At 42.4% G+C, this 23,771-nt stretch overlaps 1 protein-coding gene and 1 pseudogene across 6 annotated transcripts in view; both read left to right on the top strand.

Moving 5' to 3' along the window:
* The window catches only part of AAK1 (AP2 associated kinase 1), a 180,425-nt gene extending 172,708 nt beyond the window's left edge, over positions 1-7,717 (top strand). For all 6 annotated transcript variants that reach the window (XM_049651583.1, XM_049651587.1, XM_049651584.1 and 3 more), the window contains one exon: positions 781-7,717. In XM_049651583.1, coding sequence (XP_049507540.1) covers positions 781-1,910 — 1,130 coding nt within the window. In that variant the 3' untranslated portion in view covers positions 1,911-7,717. The remainder of the gene's footprint in view (positions 1-780) is intronic.
* Positions 7,718-14,095: 6,378 nt separating this feature from the next.
* On the top strand, positions 14,096-14,944 carry LOC125936025 (60S ribosomal protein L15-like; annotated as a pseudogene).
* Positions 14,945-23,771: the final 8,827 nt, after the last annotated feature.

The raw sequence follows: 23,771 nt of genomic DNA, 5'->3' as shown, positions 1-23,771 counted from the left end.
TTATCCTTGTATTTTACTCCTTCTGCTTAAAGGACTTTATCATAGATTCATTTAAGCAGAGGAGATCTTTGGTAACTTAGAAGACTGAAAACAAAATTCCAGAGCAATTCCAGCTGAAGGTGATTTATTTAATATGATTTTGACTATGTCTCCTCCCCTTAGAAAGTGCCTTCAGTATTGGTATTTGGGGCACTCTTGTGCTCTTTGAGTAGTGCTTATGATGTAAATCTTGTATTTATCAAGCAGCCGTGTTCTGCTGCTTTTCCAGGGTGGTGGTGGGGGCGGGGAGGGGGGTGGTTTGGGAGGAATCTGTCCTCAGATACAGGCAGCATGGAGCAGATGACCACATGTCAGATACTGAATTGCATTTGTCCCCAGACAGTACTTCTACATAATGCAGAACTGCCATGGTGTATATGGACATGAGTGACTGGGTTTGTTTTCATTCCATCGTGAGCCAGTGCCAGGTAGAGCAGGTGTCTGTGTCTGGCCCCGCGAGTAGGAGCAGCTCATAGTTATGCTGAATGTCTGTGTGCCTAACATCTTCATCTCCTTTCCTGTACATTGTGCCGATCATGTTCCAAAATGTGATACAGTGATTGCTTGTGTTCCAGTTTGTGTGCAGTTTCCTTGCCTGACTTTTATTTTTCTGTTTTTCCTTTTCCATTTTCAACCTTTATTATTTGGTCCCACAATGTTTCTGCCACGGGTTGACCGTTAAATGTTCCAAGGAGAGTTGGACTGATCTGTGCATTAATTCTGCATTTTGTGCTTTTCTAGGTCTCCAGAGAGAGCCCAATCCCTGTCCTGTAATAACTGTAGAGCACTTTAAAGACTCAGCGGGTGTTAAAGGCCTTCCCTTGTATCCAGACCCCTCCAGAGTACCTGGCATGAAAACTCAGAACAATTTAGAATCTGACTACTTGGCCCGAGATGGCCCTTCAAGCAACAGTTCATTCCACAGCAGCGAAGAGGAAGGGACTGATCTCGAGGGGGACATGCTAGACTGCAGTGGGTCCCGACCTCTCCTCATGGAGTCTGAAGAAGAGGATGAGAGCTGCAGGCCTCCGCAAGGGAAACTGGGAGGAGCCATTCCATTCACTCAGCCAGAAGTCTCTACTGAGCAAGCAAAAGCAGGCCAAGGTGGAAGAAAGAACCAGTTCCAAGCCCTCACACAGCCGACCACTGATGGTCTCGGGGAGCCAGATGTTTTTGCCACAGCTCCCTTCAGGAGCTCAAGGGTTCCAACTGATGACATGGATATTTTCTCCAAAGCTCCATTTGTCTCCAAGGGCAGTGTGGCTCCTTCCCAGCCGGAGGAGGCGGACGTGTTCTTGAGAGCTCCTTTTACCAAGAAGAAGAGCATGGAGGAATTAGCAGTTGCCCAGAGCGCCTCCCAGGAGTTGCCCGTGCAGGCCAGTCTCCTCAACCAGACTGACGATGTTCCTTTGCTCCCAGGCCTAGAGAGGGCAGCGTATGCCCCCGTCCGAGCTCAGTATTCCATGGCTGCTTTTGTCCAACAGTCTAACCACCCCTCCCATTCTGTACAAGCAGCAGACCATCTAGACAGCATCTCTCCCAGGGGATCCTCCCTGGAACCTGGGGGTCATCCTAACGACAGAAACAAAGGACCTCAGCCCCAGAAAGAAGCTGTCTCAGGCCCCATGGCTGGCAAACCATTCCGCCCCCAGTCTTTATCCAAATATTCTCGTCACTATAGCCCAGAAGATGAGCCAAATCCAGAAGCCCAGCCCATTGCTGCCTACAAAATTGTTTCACAGACCAACAAACAGTCGATAGCTGGCTCTGTTTCCATCACATCCCTTTCCTCCAGGACTATGGAGCTGCCACCTGCAGATCCTTTTGCTTTAGCACCCTTTCCTTCAAAATCAGGCAAGCAGAAACCTTAGGAGCGATAACCTGAGCCTTAGGCGTCTGTCTTTACCCCACCCTCAGTACCTACCACGTCACTCCCAGCTGAGCCTATCTCAAGAAATACACCAATTATTATCTTTCAGTTCCACGTATCAGCAGAACTTGTGTGCTCAACAAACTCCGTTGCAGTGATACTTAACTGAAACCCCTTTAAGTTATGCTCATTTCTTTTGTTTATATTGATTTCTGGACTTCCAGGCATTTCCATCTCCACCTCCACCCAGAACTCTGCTTTCTTTGTTTGCCCCAAAACTGCTTGAATCCAGAAATACTTCACCCCAAACCAAAAGGGGCCATGTTACTGCAAGGTTTATTCCTGCAGTTTCCGTTCTGAGTCATGTTCATTGGAGGACACAAGATTAGTCCCTTCAGGACTTGACTTAATGCTCTTGCAAAGGGCATATTTCTGGAAGGAAATGCAAGATAAAAATCCTGCAAATCAAAAGGAAGTGTGATCCTGCAGATACTAATCATTCCTGTAAAACCAGCAACTCTACAAGGATTCTCTGGATCTGTTTCTGAGTCTGTGCGAGCCAGGCTGGCCTCTCACACATGAGTGTGGGTGTGTAACGTGTGTCAGATCCTTTCCTACATAGAAATGCAAACAGATGAGATATCTGTGCTCATGTCTAACAGTGTTGAGCCTTCCCATGCCCACGCTTTTTAAATCACCAGGAGTGCACAGGTATGTGTGTGCCATGTGTGTGTGCACAGGGAGCATTTTTCCTTTAGGTAAATCCTGTCATACTATACCTACCTCCACAATCACTCATTTACTGGCATTTGTCTCCTGACCTAATTGATCTGAGCCCTGTTTTTATTTAGTTCTTTTCTTGTGGCAAAATTGAATTCATTGGAATGTGTAGGAAAATCCTGCTGCAACTGAGGCTTTAGAATAGATTTTTCTTTCTCCAAAATGTGCTATTTGCTATTAACAAATTCCCTGTACATGGTCTTGAAAAATTAATTATCTTTATAATTCTCCCCGCCCCCAGAACGATAGAAAAGAGCACCTTGTTACAGCTCTAACCATTGGGTATATGGTGTTAGTAATATTTTATTAACTACTTAAAAACCTGTGAGCACTCCATGCTGTCACTATGGAATTCATCATGAGACTAGGCTACAAACTAGATTTGCTTCCTTATTTGTTTTTTCCAATTCCTTGCTTTCTTTCTCCACTGCCTCTTGAGGAAATAGAAATCTGAGACATGTAAGTCAGTTTGGAAGAAAAGAGCTGAATCAGCTAGCCATGAAAACCTTTCAATTCTCTGTCCTCTTTAGATGTTGAAGTAGGCCAGGTAGGTGACTGACTTGTGGTTTTGAAATGTCTTCTATTTCTGGAAAGATCTGACTCATTCCTGGCTGTTTTCATACCCTTTATTATAGTGCCTTAAGGTGAAATTCGTGTCTCCATGGGAAGATTTCTGCTGAGGAAGTTCAATTTAATGGAAAGAGCTGCTGGGCCATGTTTCAACCCAAAAGCTTCCTGTTACTTGTAATAATAGATGTTAGTGATGTCTCTGTTAGCTGGAGAAGTTGGGAGGGTTACTTACCAAACCAAATTAATGGTGTAAAAGAGTTGGAAATTCATCCAAGGTTCAAGCCAGAATGCTAGACTCATACTGCAGTTGATTAGGTATCACACTGTTTAAATTTGAAGCTCAGGGGTCTTGGTGGTAGGATATGAATGGCAACTTTTCAAGACTTTTTCTAGTGTAGTCTCCACTTATTTCAAATGTCCATGTTAAAAGATAAACTGATCATTGGCACTGGATCAGGGCTATCAGCAGTGGTTTTCCACCGAGTTTTCAGCCACACCAGTCTTTTTCACTTTGGGGAATGCGAAATGTTCCCTCTAAAAGTTTGCTTTTCTCCCAGTGACTATTTCTGATTTTTCTGTGTAACAATTGATGCAAAATCATTTTTTCAGTTGAATAAGTAGTTTGAGCTAATGCATATGGAACTTTGCGCCCCAAACTCTTCCCTTGGCCATTATCAATTAAAGGCCTCAAAAGCAGGAGCTAAGAGGATAGGAATATTCAGGGAGGTACTCACCCCCTGTCAGAAACTCTTAAAGGAGAAGGTCGCTCTCACTCACTCTTCCAGATATTCGGGATTACCTCCGTAATAGCCCTGCAAAATGTCTTTCCTTTGGTTATTTGATCACTTCTTCCTAATCAAGTAGCCATGTTAGCTCTTGAGGTAAAATCGATAAAATCATGGTGATTTTATCACATAGTTGAATCATTTGTCAAGCATGGGCTTGCAACGTTTTTTATTCTCACTGGAGACCTATTGTGGGTGGAGACTCTAAATACATTCTTTGAATAGGAAATGAATGTAAAAACATGCAAATTACTTTTGTGTTTTTATTGAGTGATGCATGAAAATTGTTTGACTAAATTACATTAATTATTAGCTAATAACTAGTAAATTCTGCACTGATCTTTGGATCATATAGGGTAAATGCATCATTTAAAGGTTAAACATTCTTGCTGGGGCACCTGGGTGGCTCAGTCGGTTAAGTGTCCGACTCTCGGTTTCTGCTCAGGTCATGACCTCAAGGTTCGTGGGATTGAGCCCTGCATCGGGCTCCATGCTAACAGTGCAGAGCCTGCTTGGAATTCTCTCTCCCCTCTATGCCCCTCCCCTGCTCATTCTCTCTTCTCTTCTCTCTCTCTCTCTCTCTCTCTCTCTCAAAATAAATAAATAAACATTTAAAAAAATAAAGATAAAATATTCTTGCCAGAGGCCATTCTGAATCTGGAATTCTAGAAAATTTAGCATTAAGGGAATTAGGAGTGCTCAGGGTGCTTTGAGTTAGTACCAAATGCATATTTCCAAAAACTATACTGCAACAGGTTAACATTAAAGAGAAAAAGAAGATATATAGTCAACAAAATACTGTACTTCCTACTTTTATGTGTTATTTGCTTTTACACATTTGTTAGGGAATGCGGGAACTTGTGATCTTTCATTTCAGTGGAGCGCGATGAGCCAGAATATATTTAGATGTAAAGCATTGAACCACAACATGCACTGATGAACTTTTAAAGAATCTATGTTAATTGACTAACAGTCACTATTAAATTAATGAAGTTTTACTATGTGTGGTGGAAAATATTTAACATAGCTGTTTCTTGAGCTACATATGACCCTTTAGGCTCCCAGTCCTTGTTAGATTGGGAAGTGGAATGAACAAAATTTGATGTGGAAGCAGATGCTGGGCAGAGCCTAAGGGAACCTGGATCTTAAACTCAATTTCATTTTGGGCTCACTCATTATTAATGAGTTGAAAACTTCCTATGTGTGGACTGGTGTGTACATGTTCACGTGGCCACTTTAGGTCTGAGTTTAATCTGGTGACCAGTGTTTCTTTCTAAACTTTCAAGAAAAATATCGGCATCTTATTTGCCCGTTGTTGATTTAGTAAGTTTTAGAGTACATGTACATCAGTGTTTTCAGCTATTTGGTGGATATTTCACTGACTCATAAAGTCGCAGATCTCAGTTTTATTTAAAATAAATATAATCGCCAGAGTGATCTGACAATAGAAATTGAACCATGCTGTATTTGATACCATAAGGAAACGTCATCAGAACATAGATCATATAATTTGTATGCATTTTATCAAATAGGAAATTTTATAGGAAACGGGAGAAGGGTGAGAGCCAACTCATTCTCCAGCATGAGAATGGAGTCATTGGGTGCCTTTCATAAAGGAAGATGTCATTCTCTGCTGTGTCTTTGGAACTGAAATTGGAAAACACATGCCAGTCAACTGTGGAATGGCTGCTGGTCACACAGGTGTAGTTTTAGCTGAGAAATTTAGAACCCGGGTTATTTTGATAAAAGAAACATAGGAGAGCCGCTGGAAAGACCGCAGCTTTTGAGGAGGTGGAAGCGCTTTGTAAATGCCTGCAGTCACTCCTGGGTTCCAGTCCTCCCATCCTGCCTGATGGAGTAAACATGAAGAGTTTAAATGGAATCATGTCATTTAAATTCTTCATTTTTCAGTCCCTTTGTGAACTACTACTTGTGGTTTTTGGGTTTTTTGTTTTGTTTTTTTAAACCATCAGAATATTTGCAAACTTGTGAAGTTCACTTAAGGGTTTCAAGATGCTTGAAAATAAAAGTAGTATCTGGTTGGGAATTGTTTTTGTGTTCTTTTCCTACAAAAATAAATTTTCTAGGTTGCTGCAAACAACTAGCTGCCTCAGCTTAGATGTGAAAATCCACACTGGCGGTGTCTTGATTCCCCAGGTGCCACCTTCCTCTCCGACTTCCTGTTCTACTGCCTCCTTTGTACCTTGACCTTTATTAGGAAACAGGCCTCCCACGTGTGGTATCCAAGATCCTATCACTAAGACACAGCCAGACACAGCTCTTTCCTGCTTCTTTATTCCTGCAAATCTTCTTGGCTCACCTTCCTTGTACCTGTTCCCACCCCTTCATTTCCTCACTTAACATTACCCTATTATGACCATACCAATAAGTGGATGAAAGAGAGGTGGGACCGAGTGATCATGTTAATTTTTATGTGCCTTTGTTACTGTAAACAGTTTCTTAAGTTTCAGCCTAACCTATGATAATCTCACCACACTGGAATAATTCCAAATAAGAATGAAATGGCTCACCTTCCCCATTTCTTATGGACTAGAAGAACAGATGAAGGAAGGCTGGCAGAAGTCCAGCCTTACTCTGGAGACAACCCAAAGGCATCTCTCCACCATGATCTAACACAGGCCCAATGTGCTCCAGAATGCAGGGGCAAGTTTAGGTGTGAAGGGACTCTGGAATAGCTTGTAAAAAATGGCTAAATGCTAACCAGCACACGGGTGGCTTAGTCCAGGATTCCGGTAATTTATAATTCTGTAAGAAATGTAGTCTGAGCTATTTCCCAGCAGTCTCAGTATGGGTGGCACTGTTTTGAGTTTATAGTAACAGTGTTCTGTTCTTGAAATCAAGTCAATATTATCTGCATTACGTTGTAATAGAACTGCATATATGTGTTAAAGGGATCTGTCTGATTCCTTTTGGCAAGGAATTGCAGAAATGCTTTTTAACCATGTCAGTTAAAGTGAGACTTTGGGAGTGAGAGAAAACGATGTAGCCTTTTCACTCTGAAATGGCAAATCCAGTTGTATTCTCTGAGTCTACCAAAGACTCCTATTTGAGGATTGTGAATGGAGAAAGGTGTGTGTGTCTGTGTCGATGTCTGTGTGTGTGTGTGTGTGTGTGTGTGTGTGTGTCCTCATGCTTTTTGCCATGGTGTGAAGACCTCCTTATGAAGGCATCCAAAGAATACCAAGTGGTGACAGTAGGTAGCTGGCTTGAGTGAATTTAGTCCCATTGGCCAACAACTCTTGAGTTAGAACTGGAGTTGTTGTAGATAAAGGTGGGAAAATCAGCCATTGCCTCAGCCTGTTTCCACAGTAAGCATGCTCGTCTCATCCACAAAGATGAAACTCAGTAGGGTTTGACCTGAACCCTTGGCTCATGTGTGGTGTTGGACTGGCAACAGTGACCAGACAGCACAAGGCCTGCAAGATGTTCCTTTGAAAGAGAAAGTGTTTGATGCCATTTATTAGGGGACAGAAACCAAATAAAGGCCAAGGACCATGCTCATTCCATGGAGAAGAGGCAAACCCCTCTGCTGACAAAACATTCTGAGTTGACTGAATGAGGAAGTCAACCCAGCTATAAGGAATACTGAAGTTCTCAGACCTCAGAAGACAATATGTGCATGCAATCTCAAGGGCTGTGAACATGGGAAAGGAAGGGAAAAAGACATTTATAAAGTCAATCTTAACAGTTTTTGCAATACCTCTTATTTGCAGACTATTGGATTTATGTTATTGCACTCTTCGTGTGATCTATCTTATGTATCTGATAGTTTTTATGAATAATTTTTTGAGTTGTAAACTCTTATACACTTTATTAAAATGGACCTAATAAAAATAAATGATTGATATTTTGTATTATTTCTTAAGCCAGATCTTCCTAGGATTGAAGGGCTCCATAAGCACCTTTTATAGTAGCAAGCCTCGTTTTATGTTTTTAAGTTTCAAAGGACAACTTTTGGTTGGTTGGTTGCTAGGTTTCCAATGCCAACATTGTTATTTCCTGACAACTTCTTTCCATTCTAGATGTTCCATGGAGACGTAAATGAAATAATACAAGACAATGGGGCCATATGGATTGAGCTAGAAAAAACACAGAGCTCCCTGCTATTGTAAACTTTATTGTGAGCTCCTAAAATATGTTATTTGAATATGACCGGCATCAATATTCAGTCTTTAAAAACACACACAAAAATCCCTTAAGAGAGACCAGCGTTAACATAACAAAGAAGTCTCGGAAACAACAAACAAAAAAGCCAGAGTCTTAACTATGGAAAAGTAACTGGTGATTACCAGAGGGAGGTTGGTGGGGGGCTGAGTGAAATAGGTGAAGAGGATTAAGAGTACACTTACCATGATGAACACTGAGTAATGTAGAGAATTGTAAAATTGCTATACTGTACACCTGCAACGAATAGAACACTGTACATTAATTATACTGGAATTAAAATAACATTAAAAAGTACACACACACACACAAAGAGAAGTCTTGGGGGGAAATGAGTTATTCCTAAGAATTTCTAAATCTATACTGTGGGAGAGAAACTGCCTGCCTGTTTCCTCTCCAAATTTGAGAAAATAATAGTAACATTTGAGCTTTAACGAGTTTGACATCCATCATTCAGGGAGAATTGGCAAAGGGCTGAGTTCAGTTCTGAGTTCAAACTGATAATGGTTCAAAGAAGATCCAGGGATCCAGAGAGTTATGGTATAATATATATAAGTAAAACCAAAGGTGCCTACTTTTTCTGAAGATTCATTTAACATCTGATTCACCTGTCTTTAAATATATGCCCTGCCTAGTTCTACAGTGTGAAGTTCCTTTGCTTTTTCTATTTCAAGGTATCATTAACCAAGAGTACAATCTTCCTTGTCTGTGACTTGGACTGCTCTGGGGGAAGCCATTTTAGATAGATGCATTGTTCCCACTAAGATAGATGCAGGAATCAGAGTCTTCTGCACATGTGGACCGACTCACCTGCAGTGACTTAGCTCTGCCTTCCTTGTAGGGAGAGCCAGAGTTAGACACTCTGGCTCCCACAGGACGCTATCGTTTGCATTCACCCTTTTGTGGCTTACTTTTGCTAGCTTTGAGACTGGTTAATAAGAGACCAGCCAGGGAAGTATTACCCCCTAATCGAAAACCAAGTGGGAAAAACCCGAGTGAGGCCCAGAGAAAAGCCGTGAGCAGATAATTTAGACCCATCTCTCTGGATTTGGAGACAGAGATCTTTTTCCTTCCATCATAAGAATTTTTCCTTGAGTTTATCTATCCTTATATTGGGGTAGTAAGGTCTAGAGGGCCTCAGTTAGCATCTCAGCTTACATGGAAGAAGACAAATAATTCCTCAACCTTTTATGCAAGTTAAGTCTAGAGGGCCCAAAAGAATCCAAGTATACTCTTCAGAGGCAGCTCAGTTCTCTAGCACTGAGAGAATATGGTGAAGTCACATATGGTGAAATTAGTATTTCTACCTGATCTCCCCAGCCTCATCCTGTTTCTGAGCAGGACCTTTAACCCAAGGACAGACTCTGTTTTTACTCTTTAGAGAACCCTAGGTTATTGGAAGGGAATTGATCACAGTTTTCTAATGGAGTAACCAAAAATTAAATATAAACTGTCAGACTTTGTTCAGTTTCTAATGACTATTACTAGTAGAAATATTCAGTTCAAGTAAAATTCAAATCAGTTAAAACCACGCATCAGTGAAAATTGATGGAAGAATGAAATTTTGACAAAATCGGAATCAGAATCTTGACTCAGGAAATTTGAATTTAGTAGGTTTAGTAGCCACAAGAGAACTTAGTAGCAGAAGGTACATTGGTAAAATTTGAAATGAACCAAAAATTGACTAATAAGTCTCCATTATAAAATGTATACAGAAAAGACTGGATCCCGGGGCTTCTGGGTGGCTCAGTCGGTTAAGCATCTAACTTTGGCTCAGGTCATGATCTTGTGGTTTGTGGTTTCAAGCCCTGTGTCGGGCTCTGCGCTCAGAGCCTGGAGCCTGCTTCAGATTCGTTGTCTTCCTCTCTCTGTGCCCCTCCCCTGCTCATGCTCTGTCTCTCTTTCTCAAAAATAAATAAACATTAAAAATAAAAAGAAAGAAAAGACTGGGTCCCTGGAAATACATTGCCTAGGAAATTGATCAAAAATTAAATTAGCCTAATAGAGTTAGTAGGATTTCTTAGAAGAATTTCTTGATGAAAATTCATCAATGCTAGCCCAGTTAAAATATGTGTTCAAAAACACAAGGTGAAACAGCCACAGTAGTTCAGTATGTCTTTCTTGTGCCTGCACATGGGCTGTTGAAGTAAAGTTGTCCAGATGGCCAGTAGTAGTATGAATCAGGAGAGAAGTCTTGACTGCTGGTAGAGGAAAGTCATCAGTGAGTCTATCAGTGAGTCTTGGATGAGGAGAATGTAGAATGAGAGGAACATTTACAACACCCTTTGGGAATGACAACACTTTAAGGACGGGTGGAGAAACAAAGCCATGAAGGAAACTGAGTCACAAACGTAGACAAACAGAAGGGGGATACCAAAGCTAAGAGAGGAAACCTTTTCCAGACTGAGAAGTGGTCAGTAGTTTTTAAATGCCACAGAGAGATCAAAAGAGATAGGAAAATGTTAATTGGATTTGTCATTTGGAGGCCAGAGGTGAACTCAAGCAAGAGCAATTTCAGTAAAATAGTCAGGGCAGACTGCAGTGCATTGAGGACTGAGTGGGGTGTAAAGAAGGAAGGATATATTTTAAAGAACAAGGTGGTTCTATTTCATACAAGGACCTTGTATAAATAATAACCCACAATTTAAGGGCACCACAGCTACACTGTTCTTTTCCCCAGGAGAGCAACCTGGTCCCCAATTTTTTTTTATTATATGTTTTTTTTTTTCTTAAAAGATTTATCCTTCTTAAATTAACAGCCTTCTCCATATCTTATTATATCTAACTTGCATTCCAATATCATTGATTTGGATGTTTTTTCCCTCCAGTTCTCATACTAATAACATCACAGAATAAATGTTTGTAGGATAGAAAAGGAAAATTACACTATAATATCAGTGAATTTTTAAAAAAAAATGGGGGCACCTGGGTAGCTCAGTTGGTTGAGCGTCCAGCTCTTAATTTTGGCTCAGGTCATGCTCTCATGGTTCACAGGATTGAGCCATGTGTTGGGCTCTGTGCTGATGGCACAGAGCCTGCTTGGGCTTCTTTCTCTTCTTCTCTCTGTCCCTTCCGTGTGTAAGCATGCACGTGCACTCACAAAGTAAAAAAACATTAAAAACAAAACACTGTATTCACTATGGTAGGCTGAATAATGCCTCCTACATCCATGTCATAACCCCCAGAACCGGTGAAGGATACCTTATATAGCCAAAGGGATTTAGCACATGTGATGATTAAGGGTCTTAAAATGGGACCCTTAATTAGTTCTAAATTAGTCAGGTGGGCCCAACATAATCACAGCTTCAAGAGAGATGCAGGAAATGGGAATGCAGACTGGTGTAGCCATTCTGGAAAAACAGTATGGAGGTCCCTCAAAAAATTAAAAATAGAACTACCCTATGACCTAGCAATTGCACTACTAGGTAATTATCCAAGGGATACAGGTGTGCTGTTTCAAAGGGGCACATGCACCCCAATGTTTATAGCAGCGCTATTGACAATAGCCAAGGTATGGAAAGAGCCCAAATGTCCATCGACGGATGAATGGATAAAGAAAATGTATATACATACAATGGAGTATTACTCGGCAATCAAAAGAGTTGCCATTTGCAACTACGTGGATGGAACTAGAGGGTACTGTACTAAGTGAAATTAGTCTGAGAAAGACAAATATCATATGACTTCACTCATATGAGGAATTTAAGATACAAAACAGATGAACATAAGGAAAGGGAAGCAAAAATAACATAAATGTAGGGAGGGAGACAAAACATAAGAGGCTCTTAAATATGGAGAAAAAACAGAAGGTTGCTTGAGGGGTTGTGGGAGGGGAATGGGCTCAATGGGTAAGAGGCATTAAAAAAAAAAAGATGCAGGAAAAGAGAAGACAGCAACGTGGTGACAGAAACAAAGTCTGGAGTGATACTTTGAAGATGTAGGAAGCCAAAGAATTCAGGTAGCCACCAGAGGTGAAAAACACAAGGAAACAGATTCTCCCCTCAGAGCCTCTAGATGGAACCAGCCTTGCTAACAACTTGACTTTTAGTCCAGTGAAAATGGGCTTCAGGCTGTACCTGTACCTGTATCAGACTGTATCTGACCTCCAGACTATAAGAGAATAAATTTGCTGTTTTAAGCCATTCCAGTGGTGATGATTTGTTATAGCAGCAGTAGGAAACTAATCTAGTCACTAAAGCTACTCCCAAAGTTCTAAGACAAGTTAACAACAGCACCGTTCTTACTGACAAAGGGCAACGGATACCTTGTGTTGAGGAGTGGAGGTGAACACAAGTTGAAACTGCTTAGGGTTACATTCCTCGTCCATCACTTCCTAGCTGTGTAAACTTGAACAAACCACTGAACTTCTGAGTCTGTTTCTTCATCCGTAAACCAGGGATAACATTTAATGCCCACATCACAGATTGTTACGAGTTGTACTTAGAAGAGCGGCCCATTTTAAGTGCTCATTCAGTATTACTGATTGCTGTTTGACTCACCAGCTTTGGTGGCACCACCATGTGGTAATGGCACAATTCCCTTGAGCCTACCAGCTCCGAAGCTGTGCTTTATCTGACAATTTTTAATATTTGCATTTATTTCATATTTTGCATATGAGGTGACACTTTATTACTCTTTTTATGTAGCCCTTTCAAATTCATATAAGATGTGACCATGCTATGAGCTTGAATGGAAATGAAAAGAGAGCTAGGGAGCTTGCCAGTGGGGGACATGGATGAAGGAGGATTAATGGGGGAAGTGCTTGAATATGGTTGTTCCTTATCAGCTAAGGAGAAACCACCTGTAGAGAAGGAACAGATGAAGATGAAGGAACAAGAGACTGAAAAGTAAATGGACAAGCACACTCAGCACTACACCCAGATCTTGGTTTCTAAATGAAAGGAACCGAGACTCCACAGAGAATGGCTGATTCTAGGGCTGGGGGCAGGAAATATACAAGGTGAACTCGGAGCACCTGGTATTGCCAGAAAGTAAAGAAGTGCTTAAAAAAAAAAAGCCACAGAGACACAGGCACCAACCTGATATCAGCCCATACTGATATAAAAGTCATTGAAAAAATAAATGGGGGAAGAAAAGACATATCGCACATAGAAGAATTTCAACTAATTTGTGTATACTCTCCTGCCTCCAAAGTAGAGCTTAATTCCACAGACTTTGAATGTTGTCTATACTTCCAAAAAGTAGTGTATGGAAAGGGAAGATGGAAAGAGTAACTTTGCAGTGGAAAAACCTGACAAACACCACCTCAGCCAGAGGATCAAAGTTAACATCAACAGTGGTATGTTGTGACACTGTTGTGACAACCGTGACATGATGTGATGAGAAGAGTATTTGACCTCTGTGGTCTTCCTCTCCAAAACCCATAACCCCAGTCTAACCAAGGGAATAATATCATACAAATTCCCACTGAGGGACATTCTACAAAATATTTGACCAGCACTCTTCAAAGCTGGTAAAAGTCACCAACTCACCAAAACAAGGGAAGTCTGACAAACTGTCACAGGCCAGAAGGTGTTAGGAGCTATGACGAGAAAATGTAATATATCTGGATAGGATCCTGGAACAGAAAAAGAATTAAAGAAAAAGTAGTGAAATCCAAATAAACCATGGAGGAGTTTTGTTAATGTTGGTTCCTTAGTTATAATAATTAGCAATACTGGTTCCTTACTTTTGGCAAATGTATAATTGTAACGTAAGACACTATCAACAGGGGAAGCCGATTAAGGGACAGATAGAAACAATTTGTACTGTCTTTGCAACTTTTCTGTAAATCTAATAGGACTTTGGAATAAAAAGTTTACCGCTTTCTCTCTGCTGGCAGCAATCAGCTCAAAGGCAAGCCAAGATGGGCGCTTACTATGACATCCAGGAGCTATGGAGGAAGAAGTAGTCCCATGTGATGCGTTTTCTTCTCAGTGTGTGCTGCTGGCAGTAATGCCAGCTTTCTGTGCTCCACAGGGCCACCCACCCAGCCCAGCTCAATAAAGCTCACAGACTGGGGTACAAGGCCAAGCAAGGTTATGTAACATATATTCGTGTGCGACGCGGTGGCCGCAGATGCCTAGTTCCTCAGGGTGCCACCCATGGCAAGCCTGTCCATCACGGTGTTGACCAGCTGAAGTTTGCCTGAAGCCTTCAATCTGTCACAGAGGAGTGAGCTAGATGCCACTGTGGGGCTCTGAGAGTCTTGAATTTGTCCCGGGTTGGTGAAGAGTCCACGTACAGATTCTTTGAGGTCATTCTCATCGATCCATTCCGTAAAGCTATCAGAAAAAGTCCTGACGCCCAGTGAATCACCAAACCAGTCCACAAGCACAGGGAGCTGTGAGGGCTGCCATGTGCTGGCCATAAGAATGTGGCCTTGGAGGGGCACCTGAGTGGCTCAGTTGGTTGAGCGTCCAACTGCGGCTCAGGTCGTGATCTTGCAGTTCGTGGGTCCGAGCCCTGAGTCGGGCTCTGTGCTGACAGCTCGGAGCCTGGAGCCTCCTTCGGATTCTGTGTCTCCCTCTCTCTCTGCCCCTCCCCTGCTCACATTCTACCTCTCTCTGTTTCTCAAAAATGAGTAAATGTTAAAAAAAAAAAAAAAAAAGAATGTGGCCTTGAAAAGGGCCACAAGTTCCACCACGTTCTTGGTGGTTCTCACTGTGTGGCATGGAGAAGACACAGTACTCTCCAGGTCTGCCATTACCTCTAATATAAGTAATGTTTGTAAAATTTGTACCTAAAAAACAATTTAGGACAGTAAAAAAAAAAAAAAAAAGAATAAAAAGTTTACTTAAAAAATAATAAATTGGGTGGGGAACCTGGGTGGCTCAGCTGGTTAAGTGTCTGACTTCAGCTCAGGTCATGATCCTCATAGTTCATGGGTTGAAGCCCCGGGTCAGGCTCTGCTGACAGCTCAGAGCCTGGAGCCTGCTTCGGATTCTGTCTCCCTCTCTCTCTGCCCCTCCCCCACTTACTCTCTGTTTCTCTCTCTCAAAAATAAAATTTTTAAAATTTATTTAAATCTGCTAAGAACGACGACACAAGAGGTTAAGTTCGGAGTAGCTAGTAAAGGGAATTGTTAAAATATCTGCAACCATTGTTTTGAATAGACTCAGTTCAGTAAGATAAGGTAAGAGTTCAGGAAAGGGCTTAACTATGGTCCTTGTGATCTTCCCATCTCCTTGAAGAAATGCCTGCAGGTCCCATCACTTTCTGGTCTCCTTCAGCTTTAAACATGATCGTATTTCCCACAGTCCTCTCCAGTGGTAAGAAATCTAGCTAAGTCTTTACACCTTCCATTTTCCGTCTACCAGAGAGCTTCCTTCCTTTCCCTAGGTTGGGCTCAGAAGCCAGCCTCCTCTTTCTACACCTGCCTCCTATGGCTGGGGCAGGAGGAGGGGCTTTGGGATCAAGGTGCAGCATCCTTTTCCTTGGCTGGGGCTGCCCGTGGCTCTCTGCCCTGTTCCTGTCCAGGGTGACACACCCTCTAGCTCAGGGGGTTGGCAGACAATGGCCTACGGGGCAAATCTGAGCAGCAGAGAAGCATGGTTTTTTCCATTTTTTGATGTCTGGAAAAAAATCAGTAATATTTCATGACATGAAATTAGATGAAACGAAAATGGCAGTGTCCGTAAATGAAGTTGTATTGGGACACAGTTATACCCATATATTTATGTATTGCTCATGCCTGCTTTTGCTCTATAATGGCAGGGTTGGCTGGTTGTGGTAGACACTATATGGTTAGGAAGACTAAAATATATCCTCTCTGGCCCTTTACAATTGAGTTTGCTGAGCCCTGCTTTCACTCACTCTTGCAACCCACTCCCCTCACCTTCTGCCACTGGTGGTATAACCCACGCAGCAAGCTGGAGCCCCTTGCCCTCCTGGGGACCCTCGTGAGCAGGAGTTCAACCTGGCTCACTTCTGCAGCATCTCCTTGTTCCATGGAAAGTCCTGCATCCTTGTCCCTCCAAATGTCAGGAGTGCAAGCTGGTCCCCTATTCCTTCCCTCTTTGCTGTGCCATTGTGGGAGGCTCCAGATAGCCTCCTACCTTTAGGCTTCACCCCCCAAACTCCTGGGGATACTCCAAAGACTCCCTCACCATGTTTTACCCAAGTAACTGGAGAGGCAGACCCAGAGTTCCTATAGTTCAGGAAGCCTGCGGCCAGTAGATGAGACACCACACTCCTTGTGGGCACCCTGGGGCCTTAAAATATGATTTTCAGGGGCATCTGGGTGGCTCAGTCAGTTAAGCATCCGACTTCGGCTCAGGTCATGATCTCATGGTTTGTGAGTTTGAGCCCCACATTGGGCTCTGTGTTGACCACTCAGAGCCTGAAGCCTGCTTCAGATTCTGTGTCTCCCTTTCTCTCTGCCCCTCCCCGCCCCACTCTCTCTCAAAAATAAATAAAACGTGGGGCGCCTGGGTGGCTCAGTCGGTTAAGCGTCCGACTTCGGCTCAGGTCATGATCTCGCGGTCTGCGGGTTCGAGCCCCGCGTCGGGCTCTGGGCTGATGGCTCAGAGCCTGGAGCCTGCTTCTGATTCTGTGTTTCCCTCTCTCTCTGCCCCTCCCCCATTCATGTTGTGTCTCTCTCTGTCTGAAAAATAAATAAACATTAAAAAAAATTAAAAAAAAATTAATAAAAAAAATAAAACGTTACAAAAAATATGCTTTAAATAAATAAATAAATAAATAAATAAATAAAATATGATTTTCAGTTGGCCTGCCAGGATGAGTTGAGAGGGTGGTCACCATTTTTCTACATCTTTCAGGAAGTCCACAGGGTTGTCTCTAATCACTTTAAAATGTTGGAGCCCTTATTATCCAGTGTCCTTGACTTTGAGGCTTTAGCCAAAACTCTAAAACAACAGGAAAAGTCCCAGACCATACCCTGTGACACAGGGTATTATGGTGTACAACTTCAGGGGGTGTGATTCACATTGAGGCCTATGTTACTGTGGCCCCTAGGGTTATTATACAGGGCACACCCTGCATGGCCAGAAGCCAAGCTCCTATGGCTACATATACACAGCAACAAACCCAAATGACCCACATGTCTTCTCTTCCTCACAGATCTCAAATCTAAGGACACTTTCCTGGCTTTGGAGATGAAAGCAGACAGGTGCAGTATGATAAAGGAAGCCCAGGTTTTGGTGGCTGTTGGTATAAGCCTTTGAGTATAAAATAGCAGAGGAATTCCAAGGCTTGTATAGTGATACAGGGAAATTCTAAAGTAGTACGACTTTTGCTTTTAAAATGTTTATACCAGTGGTTCAGGTCACGATCTCACGGTTTGTGAGAGAAGCCTGCTTGTGATTCTCTCTTTCTCTTTTTGCTCCTTCCCCACTCTCTCAAGATAAAAAAATAACGTGTATTCTAGAATTTTTAAGAAAAAGGAACAGATTTTTTTTCTCTTAAGCAACAAACCAGAGAGTAGAGAGAGCTATATGTAATTAGAGTGATAATTAGAAGGTATTATCTCCAAAAAGAAGAAGGAGGAGGAGGGGTGTGAGGAAGAGGAGGGGGAGATGGCATCATCTCTGTTGTTACCTCTTCAACATTTCTTGAAACTTTAATCAATCTCTGGGTAAAAATAGGGCCACATTACAATATTTCTCTGTCCCTACCATCTCTGTAGAAACTCTAATGACCTGCGTCTCTTTCCAGCTATTCCTGGGATCACATGTGCTTGGAACAGATTCTGTTCTGCTATCATTTACATATTTACTTCAACTGCTCTGCAACTTGCTGCCAAATCAGCCCCAGAAGGCCAAGGCACCCACCATGTAGAATCCTCCCACTACTCCTGTCCAGACGGGCTGCTGCAGCCTGCTAATAAAGCCGCATGACCCAGGGCTCAAGGCTCACACAGTCTTGGACACAGTCTTGGATGTTTTAACAAAGCAGCTCTCTTATTTTGTGTGTCACCTTGGTTTCAAGCCCCCTTCCTGGGCCTCAGGCAGCGTCCATGGGTGTTAGACCAAAGACCGTCTGCACAGCAAGGTTCACTGATCTTAAATCACACTTTAAAAAAAAAATGTTTGTTTGTTTATTTATTTTAAGAGAGAAAGAGACAGAGAGAGAGAGAGCACTAGTGGGGATGGGCAGAGAGAGAGAGAGAGAGAGAGAGAAAGAATGCAGGCTCGATCCCACGAAGCATGAGACCATGACCAGAGCCGAAATTAAGAGTCGAATGCTTAACGAACTGAGCCACCCAGGTGCCCCATGAACCAAACTTTTGAATACTGGCTTTTTCCCAGAGAGGAATTCTTTCCCAGGACAAATTCTTTCCTGGCAGGCTTTCCAATGCCTCAGGTAAACATTTATCTGCTGGAACTTGCCACATTGGCCCCCAGAAATGCTCAAACCTATTCTAGGAAGAACAGACTAGGCTGCTGACCTCAGGTGTTGTTGCTTATAGACGTGTCAGGAGTGGGTCTCAAAGTTTTACAGGAGAAGACAACAGCGTTGTTAGACCTACCCATATGACAAGCTCGGTGCAAGACACTCGAAATGCATTTTTCTCTATTCCACTTGACCATTTTTGATAGATATTGTTATCCACATTTTGCAGATCAGTAAAGTTAGGGCTCATTCACTCAACAGGTATTTGTTGAGTACGTACTGTGCGCCAGGCGTTGTTCTAGGCAGATGAGATATCTCAGTTACCAAGGTAGGCACCCTTGTGTGGTATACTTTCTAGGGGGAGTAAATGACTTTAAATAATTAGCAGACTAATGAAATAAAATATGGTAGAAGGTGACTATGGGACTTCAGAGAGGTTTCAATTCAGCAAGTATATTTTGAGCCTCTCTTAAATGCCAGGCACTGGGAACAGAATCAAGAAGAAGATAAACTTGGAGCGCCTGTGTGCGGTTCACAGTCTAGTGAGACCAGTGTGAGCAGCAGAACCGGGACTCAGTGCTGGTGGTCCAGGTCTGCACTGGCACTGCCGTCCATGGCAGGAGCACCTTAGTCTTATTTCTCTTTAAACACCCAACACAATGAGTTCCTCTTATGTGAGGCCTTCTCACCCAGAAATCATCATTCACTTCTCTTACCTGCCACCAGTGGGCCCTCGACATAGCCCTTGTTCCCCAGGGCTGCCTTCATTGATTTACAGGGTCTCCCCTCTAGGAGTTCCCTGAGACCAGGAATTGTTTTGCTCATCTTTGTATCCTCGAACCAAGGATTTTGATCATTTGTAAGTAACAGGAAACCTGACTAACCAGTGGCATTGGCAAAATTGTGGCCGATTTTTTCTCATGCGACAAGAAGTCTAGAAGATGGTGGTTGCCGGTAGTTGTTGGTTCACTTCCTCAGGGATGTCATGGCTGAAGCGTGGCTGCCTTGACTCCAGTATTCCCACCCCGTGCAAGCAGGAGGAAGGGCCAGCACCTACAGCAGGAAAGCAAAACCTCTTCAGACATTTCTGACAGTCTTCCACACTTGTCTCATTGGATGGAACTGGGCCACATGAGAAGCCCTAGTTGCAAGAGAGGTTAGAATTATTATTATTGTTATCATCATTATCATTATTAGATTGGACACATTGCCACCTGAGTAAAGTCAGTGTTCGCTAGTAAAGAAGAAGGGTAAAGTGATTATTGGAAGGTATCTAGCATCGTCTGCCTCAATCCCTAGTACAAAGCATAGAGCCTGGGACTGTTATTGAGAAAGCATTCAATAGTAATTGAAAGAAAACAAATGAACAAGGGAAAAAGAGAAAAACAAAAAATAGGCTCTTAAATATGGAGAACAAACTGTTGGTTGCCAGAGGACAGGTGGGTGAGGGGATGGGTGAAATAGGTGAAGGGGATGAAGAGTATGTCTATCATAATGAACACTGACTGATGTATAAAACTGTTGAATCACTACATTGTACACTGAAACTAATATATGTTAAATGTACTTGAATTTTAAAAATAAATTAATTATTTAAAATATAGTTATTTTGGGGTCACCTGGGTGGTTCAGTGGTTAAGCGTCCAGCTTCAGCTCAGGTCATGATCAGGTCCTTGAGTTTGGGCCCCGTGTCAGTCTCTGTGCTGAGAACCTAGAGCCTGTTTCAGATTCTGTCCCTCTCTCTCTCTCTCTCTCTCTCTCTGCCCCTCCCCCACTCATGCTCTGTCTCTCTCAAAAAATAAACATTTTAAAAAGTTATTTTTTAATCATTTTCAAAAGTTTTCATTTTAATTCCAGTTAACAAAGTGTTATATTAGTTTCAGGTATACAATATAATGATTCAACACTCCATACATAACCCTGTGCTCATCATGACAAGTGTACTCCTTAATCCCCATCACTTATTTAAGTCATCCTTCCCTCCTATCTGTGGTAACCATCAGTTTGTTCTCTATAATTAACAGTCTGTCTCATTTGTCTCTTTTTCTTCCCTTTGTTTTTGTTTCTTAAATTCCACATATGAATGAAATCATATGGTATTTGTCTTTCTCTGACTGACCTATCTCACTTAGCATTATACTCCTTAGCTCCATTCATGTCATCGAAATGGAAAGTTTCATCCTTAAAAAATAGTTATTGAATAAATGGTGAATGAGTAAATAAATGACTTTTTGGCCCATGTCACATGGTCTGGGAATCATCCCAGGGAATAATTAAAACAGAATTGACATCTTATTGAAATGGTATTAGGGAAAATATCAGTTGTTTATTGATTATCATGGTGAATGTGTGTGCGTGTGCGTGTGTGTGTACATGTGTGGTATAGAGACAGTGGGAGAGGAAAAAGGGTAGCATAAATAGATACAGATATCTCAAGTAGTAGTTTCACTTTTTCCTAAAAGAGTCACCCTCCCTCTAGGATATTTGGGGAAAAAAAATGAAGGCTGTTTCACATCTGTTCCTGAGTTGTCCACCTGGCTGCTGTCCCCAGTTTCATGTGCCAGTGGTTACAGTCTTCTCCATAGATGCTACACCCTGCTTTGGCACAGTACCAGGTAGGGGGTGAATGAAGCCAGGCCCTCTCTTTCTGCTGTCTGCGCAGTCATCACACGGATTGAATGTGTGTACTGGATTTGACAAAGGGTTCAGGTGACGACATTCATTCACTCAACTAGTTCTTTTTTTGACCACCTACTATGTGCCAAGTATTATACTAGGAGCTGGGGTACAAGAGTAAAGAGACAGACATGCCATTCTTAAAGTTGAGGGTGTAGCAGGGAAAAGTATCATTAGAAAAATCAATACCCAAATTCATGATTTTAAGTTGTGATAATGCGCTATGAAGGAAAAGGAGACTGTGTTCAGAGAGAATAACAGAGGAGACTATTTCAATGGGGATGAAAAGAAGCGTCAGGAAAGGCCACCTAAGGTAGGATATTTAAGGAAAATATCCCTACCTTATATTCAGACCGGGGGGAATTAATACAAGGTATTCAAAAAAAAAAAAAAAAAAGGAGGGGAAAAGGAAAAGAAAAGAAAGAGAGAGGTGGGAGGAGGGAGGCATTCCCCACAGAGGGAGCAATTTGTGCAAAGGCACTGAGGTGGGAAATAATTTGACATATTAAGGAACTGAAAACAGCCAGGGAAAGGGAAAAAGAGAGGAAGCTGGCACCTCTATGCAAATATGTACACAAATAATTTTACATAAATGGGATCATACTGTATGCAGTTTCTAAACTTTTATTTTTTATTTTTCACCACATCATTAATGTAAATAACCAATACTCGGCAAAGGTTTGTTTTTTTTTTAATCCAGTTTTTCTAAGGGCAAGAAACACATATTCTGATGGCTGATTGAAATGCTAACTGACTAGAGGGTATTATGCTAAATGAAATGAGTCAGAGAAAGACAAATATCATATGACTTCACTCATATGAGGAATTTAAGATACAAACAGATAAACATAAGGGAAGGGAAGCAAAAGAATATAAAAACAGGGAGGGAGACAAAACATAAGACACTCTTATATATGGAGAACGAACAGAGGGTTACCGGAGAGGTTGTGGGAGCAGGGATGGGCTACATGGGTAAGGGGCATTAAGGAATCTACTCCTGAAATCATTGTTGCACTATATGCTAACTAACTTGGTGTAAATTAAAAAATAAATTAATTTTAAAAAACATAAAAAAAAAGAAGAAATGCTAACAGGTATAAACTTCCTGAAGTTTTTCAATCACAAAAGAATGGGGAAAGAAAAGTGCCTGGAAGGAGGTCCCAAAAAGCACCAATATTTAAGAGGCTGGCAGATGAAACCTTGCAGGGGGAGACAGAGGAGTAACCATTAAAGTTGTAGGAAAAATTGGCAGTTGTGTTGCCAAGGAAAGAGATTATTAAAAGGCGGGAGAAATCTTCAGCATTCGATGTTCCAGGGGTCAAGAAAGGTAATAACTGAGAAGGATTCTTCAGGTATAGCAACATGGATGTTGTGAGCAGTCTTGACTAGAGCAGCCAGCGTGGGAGTGGGGGAATACTGGGACACAGAAACTAGTTTCAGTGGTTTGAGTAGTGAGAGGTGAAAAACTAGAGATTAAAAGTGTAGACAACTCTTTTATGCCATTTGGCTCTGAAGGGAAGAAAAGAGAGAGTGGTGGCTGGAGGCAGATTTGGAGCAAGGCAGGAGTTTTCTTTTTGGGAAGGAAATTAAAGATAGGGAAGAAAGACTGGCCCCTACCCAGGGCCTGTTCCTGAGTGGAAAAGTCACACTTCAGTCAGGATCTAAAAGAGATTAAGGGGGCAAGCCTTGGACTGCACTGAGGTCTAGAATGAATGTTCCGCGAAGAACCAGCAGTTGGAAGCCAACCTGTGGCCTCCAGAATGTAAACTGCACTAAGGAAGCACAGCCTGCTCGGTGTCCAAACCCACACCTAACGCAGGCCTGCAGCCCCACCCACCCTCTTGGACACTTCTCTGGGCCATAGAAACCACAAAGGTTATTGTGCCTGTGGCTTCAATCTGTCCAACAATAGGTGTGTTGTTTCTGGTCCAGAAACCAGTACTGTGCTTACCTTCTAGAGCAGTGGCTCTCAAATTTTAGCGGAAGGTCCTATTAAAACAGAGACTGGACCCCACCTCCAGAGACTGTGATTCAGTGGGTTTATGGCGCGGCCTGCTAATTTGCATTTCCAATGTGTTCCCATCTGTTGTTGCCCCCCGTCTACATCTTGAGAACCATTGTCCTGGAGAAAGCGAAATACTCAAGAAAAGTCCTGGGAGGGTAGTTAATAGGCTTTTGCACTTGGCTCTGGAAGCTAGTCAAATACTCATGTTTATAAAGCAAAGGGCAGCACTGCAGGAGGTGAGTCCTGTGGGGACTGGTCCAAGATGAGTGGGTCTATAAGCCCAGCCTAACAGAAGGATAAGAGAACCAACCGCAGCCCCAAGGGAGAAGAGCAGGCATCTCGCTGAAGGTGACAACTCTTTCGAGGGGATGCTCCAGGGAGTCTTTTGACGCAGTCATTGAGCCCCAGCTCAAGGGTGAGCAGGATCCTACTAATGGCAATAGGCAGGTTTACGGTTGGAGAGCAGCATTGCGGTGCACACATCATTCCGCAGAAGCTCCCATCAAGA

The sequence above is a fragment of the Panthera uncia genome (genome assembly GCF_023721935.1).
Source record: "Panthera uncia isolate 11264 chromosome A3 unlocalized genomic scaffold, Puncia_PCG_1.0 HiC_scaffold_11, whole genome shotgun sequence".
Lineage (NCBI taxonomy): Eukaryota > Metazoa > Chordata > Mammalia > Carnivora > Felidae > Panthera > Panthera uncia.
Note: the sequence above shows the minus strand (reverse complement) of the source record. Positions and strands in the feature narration are given on the sequence as shown.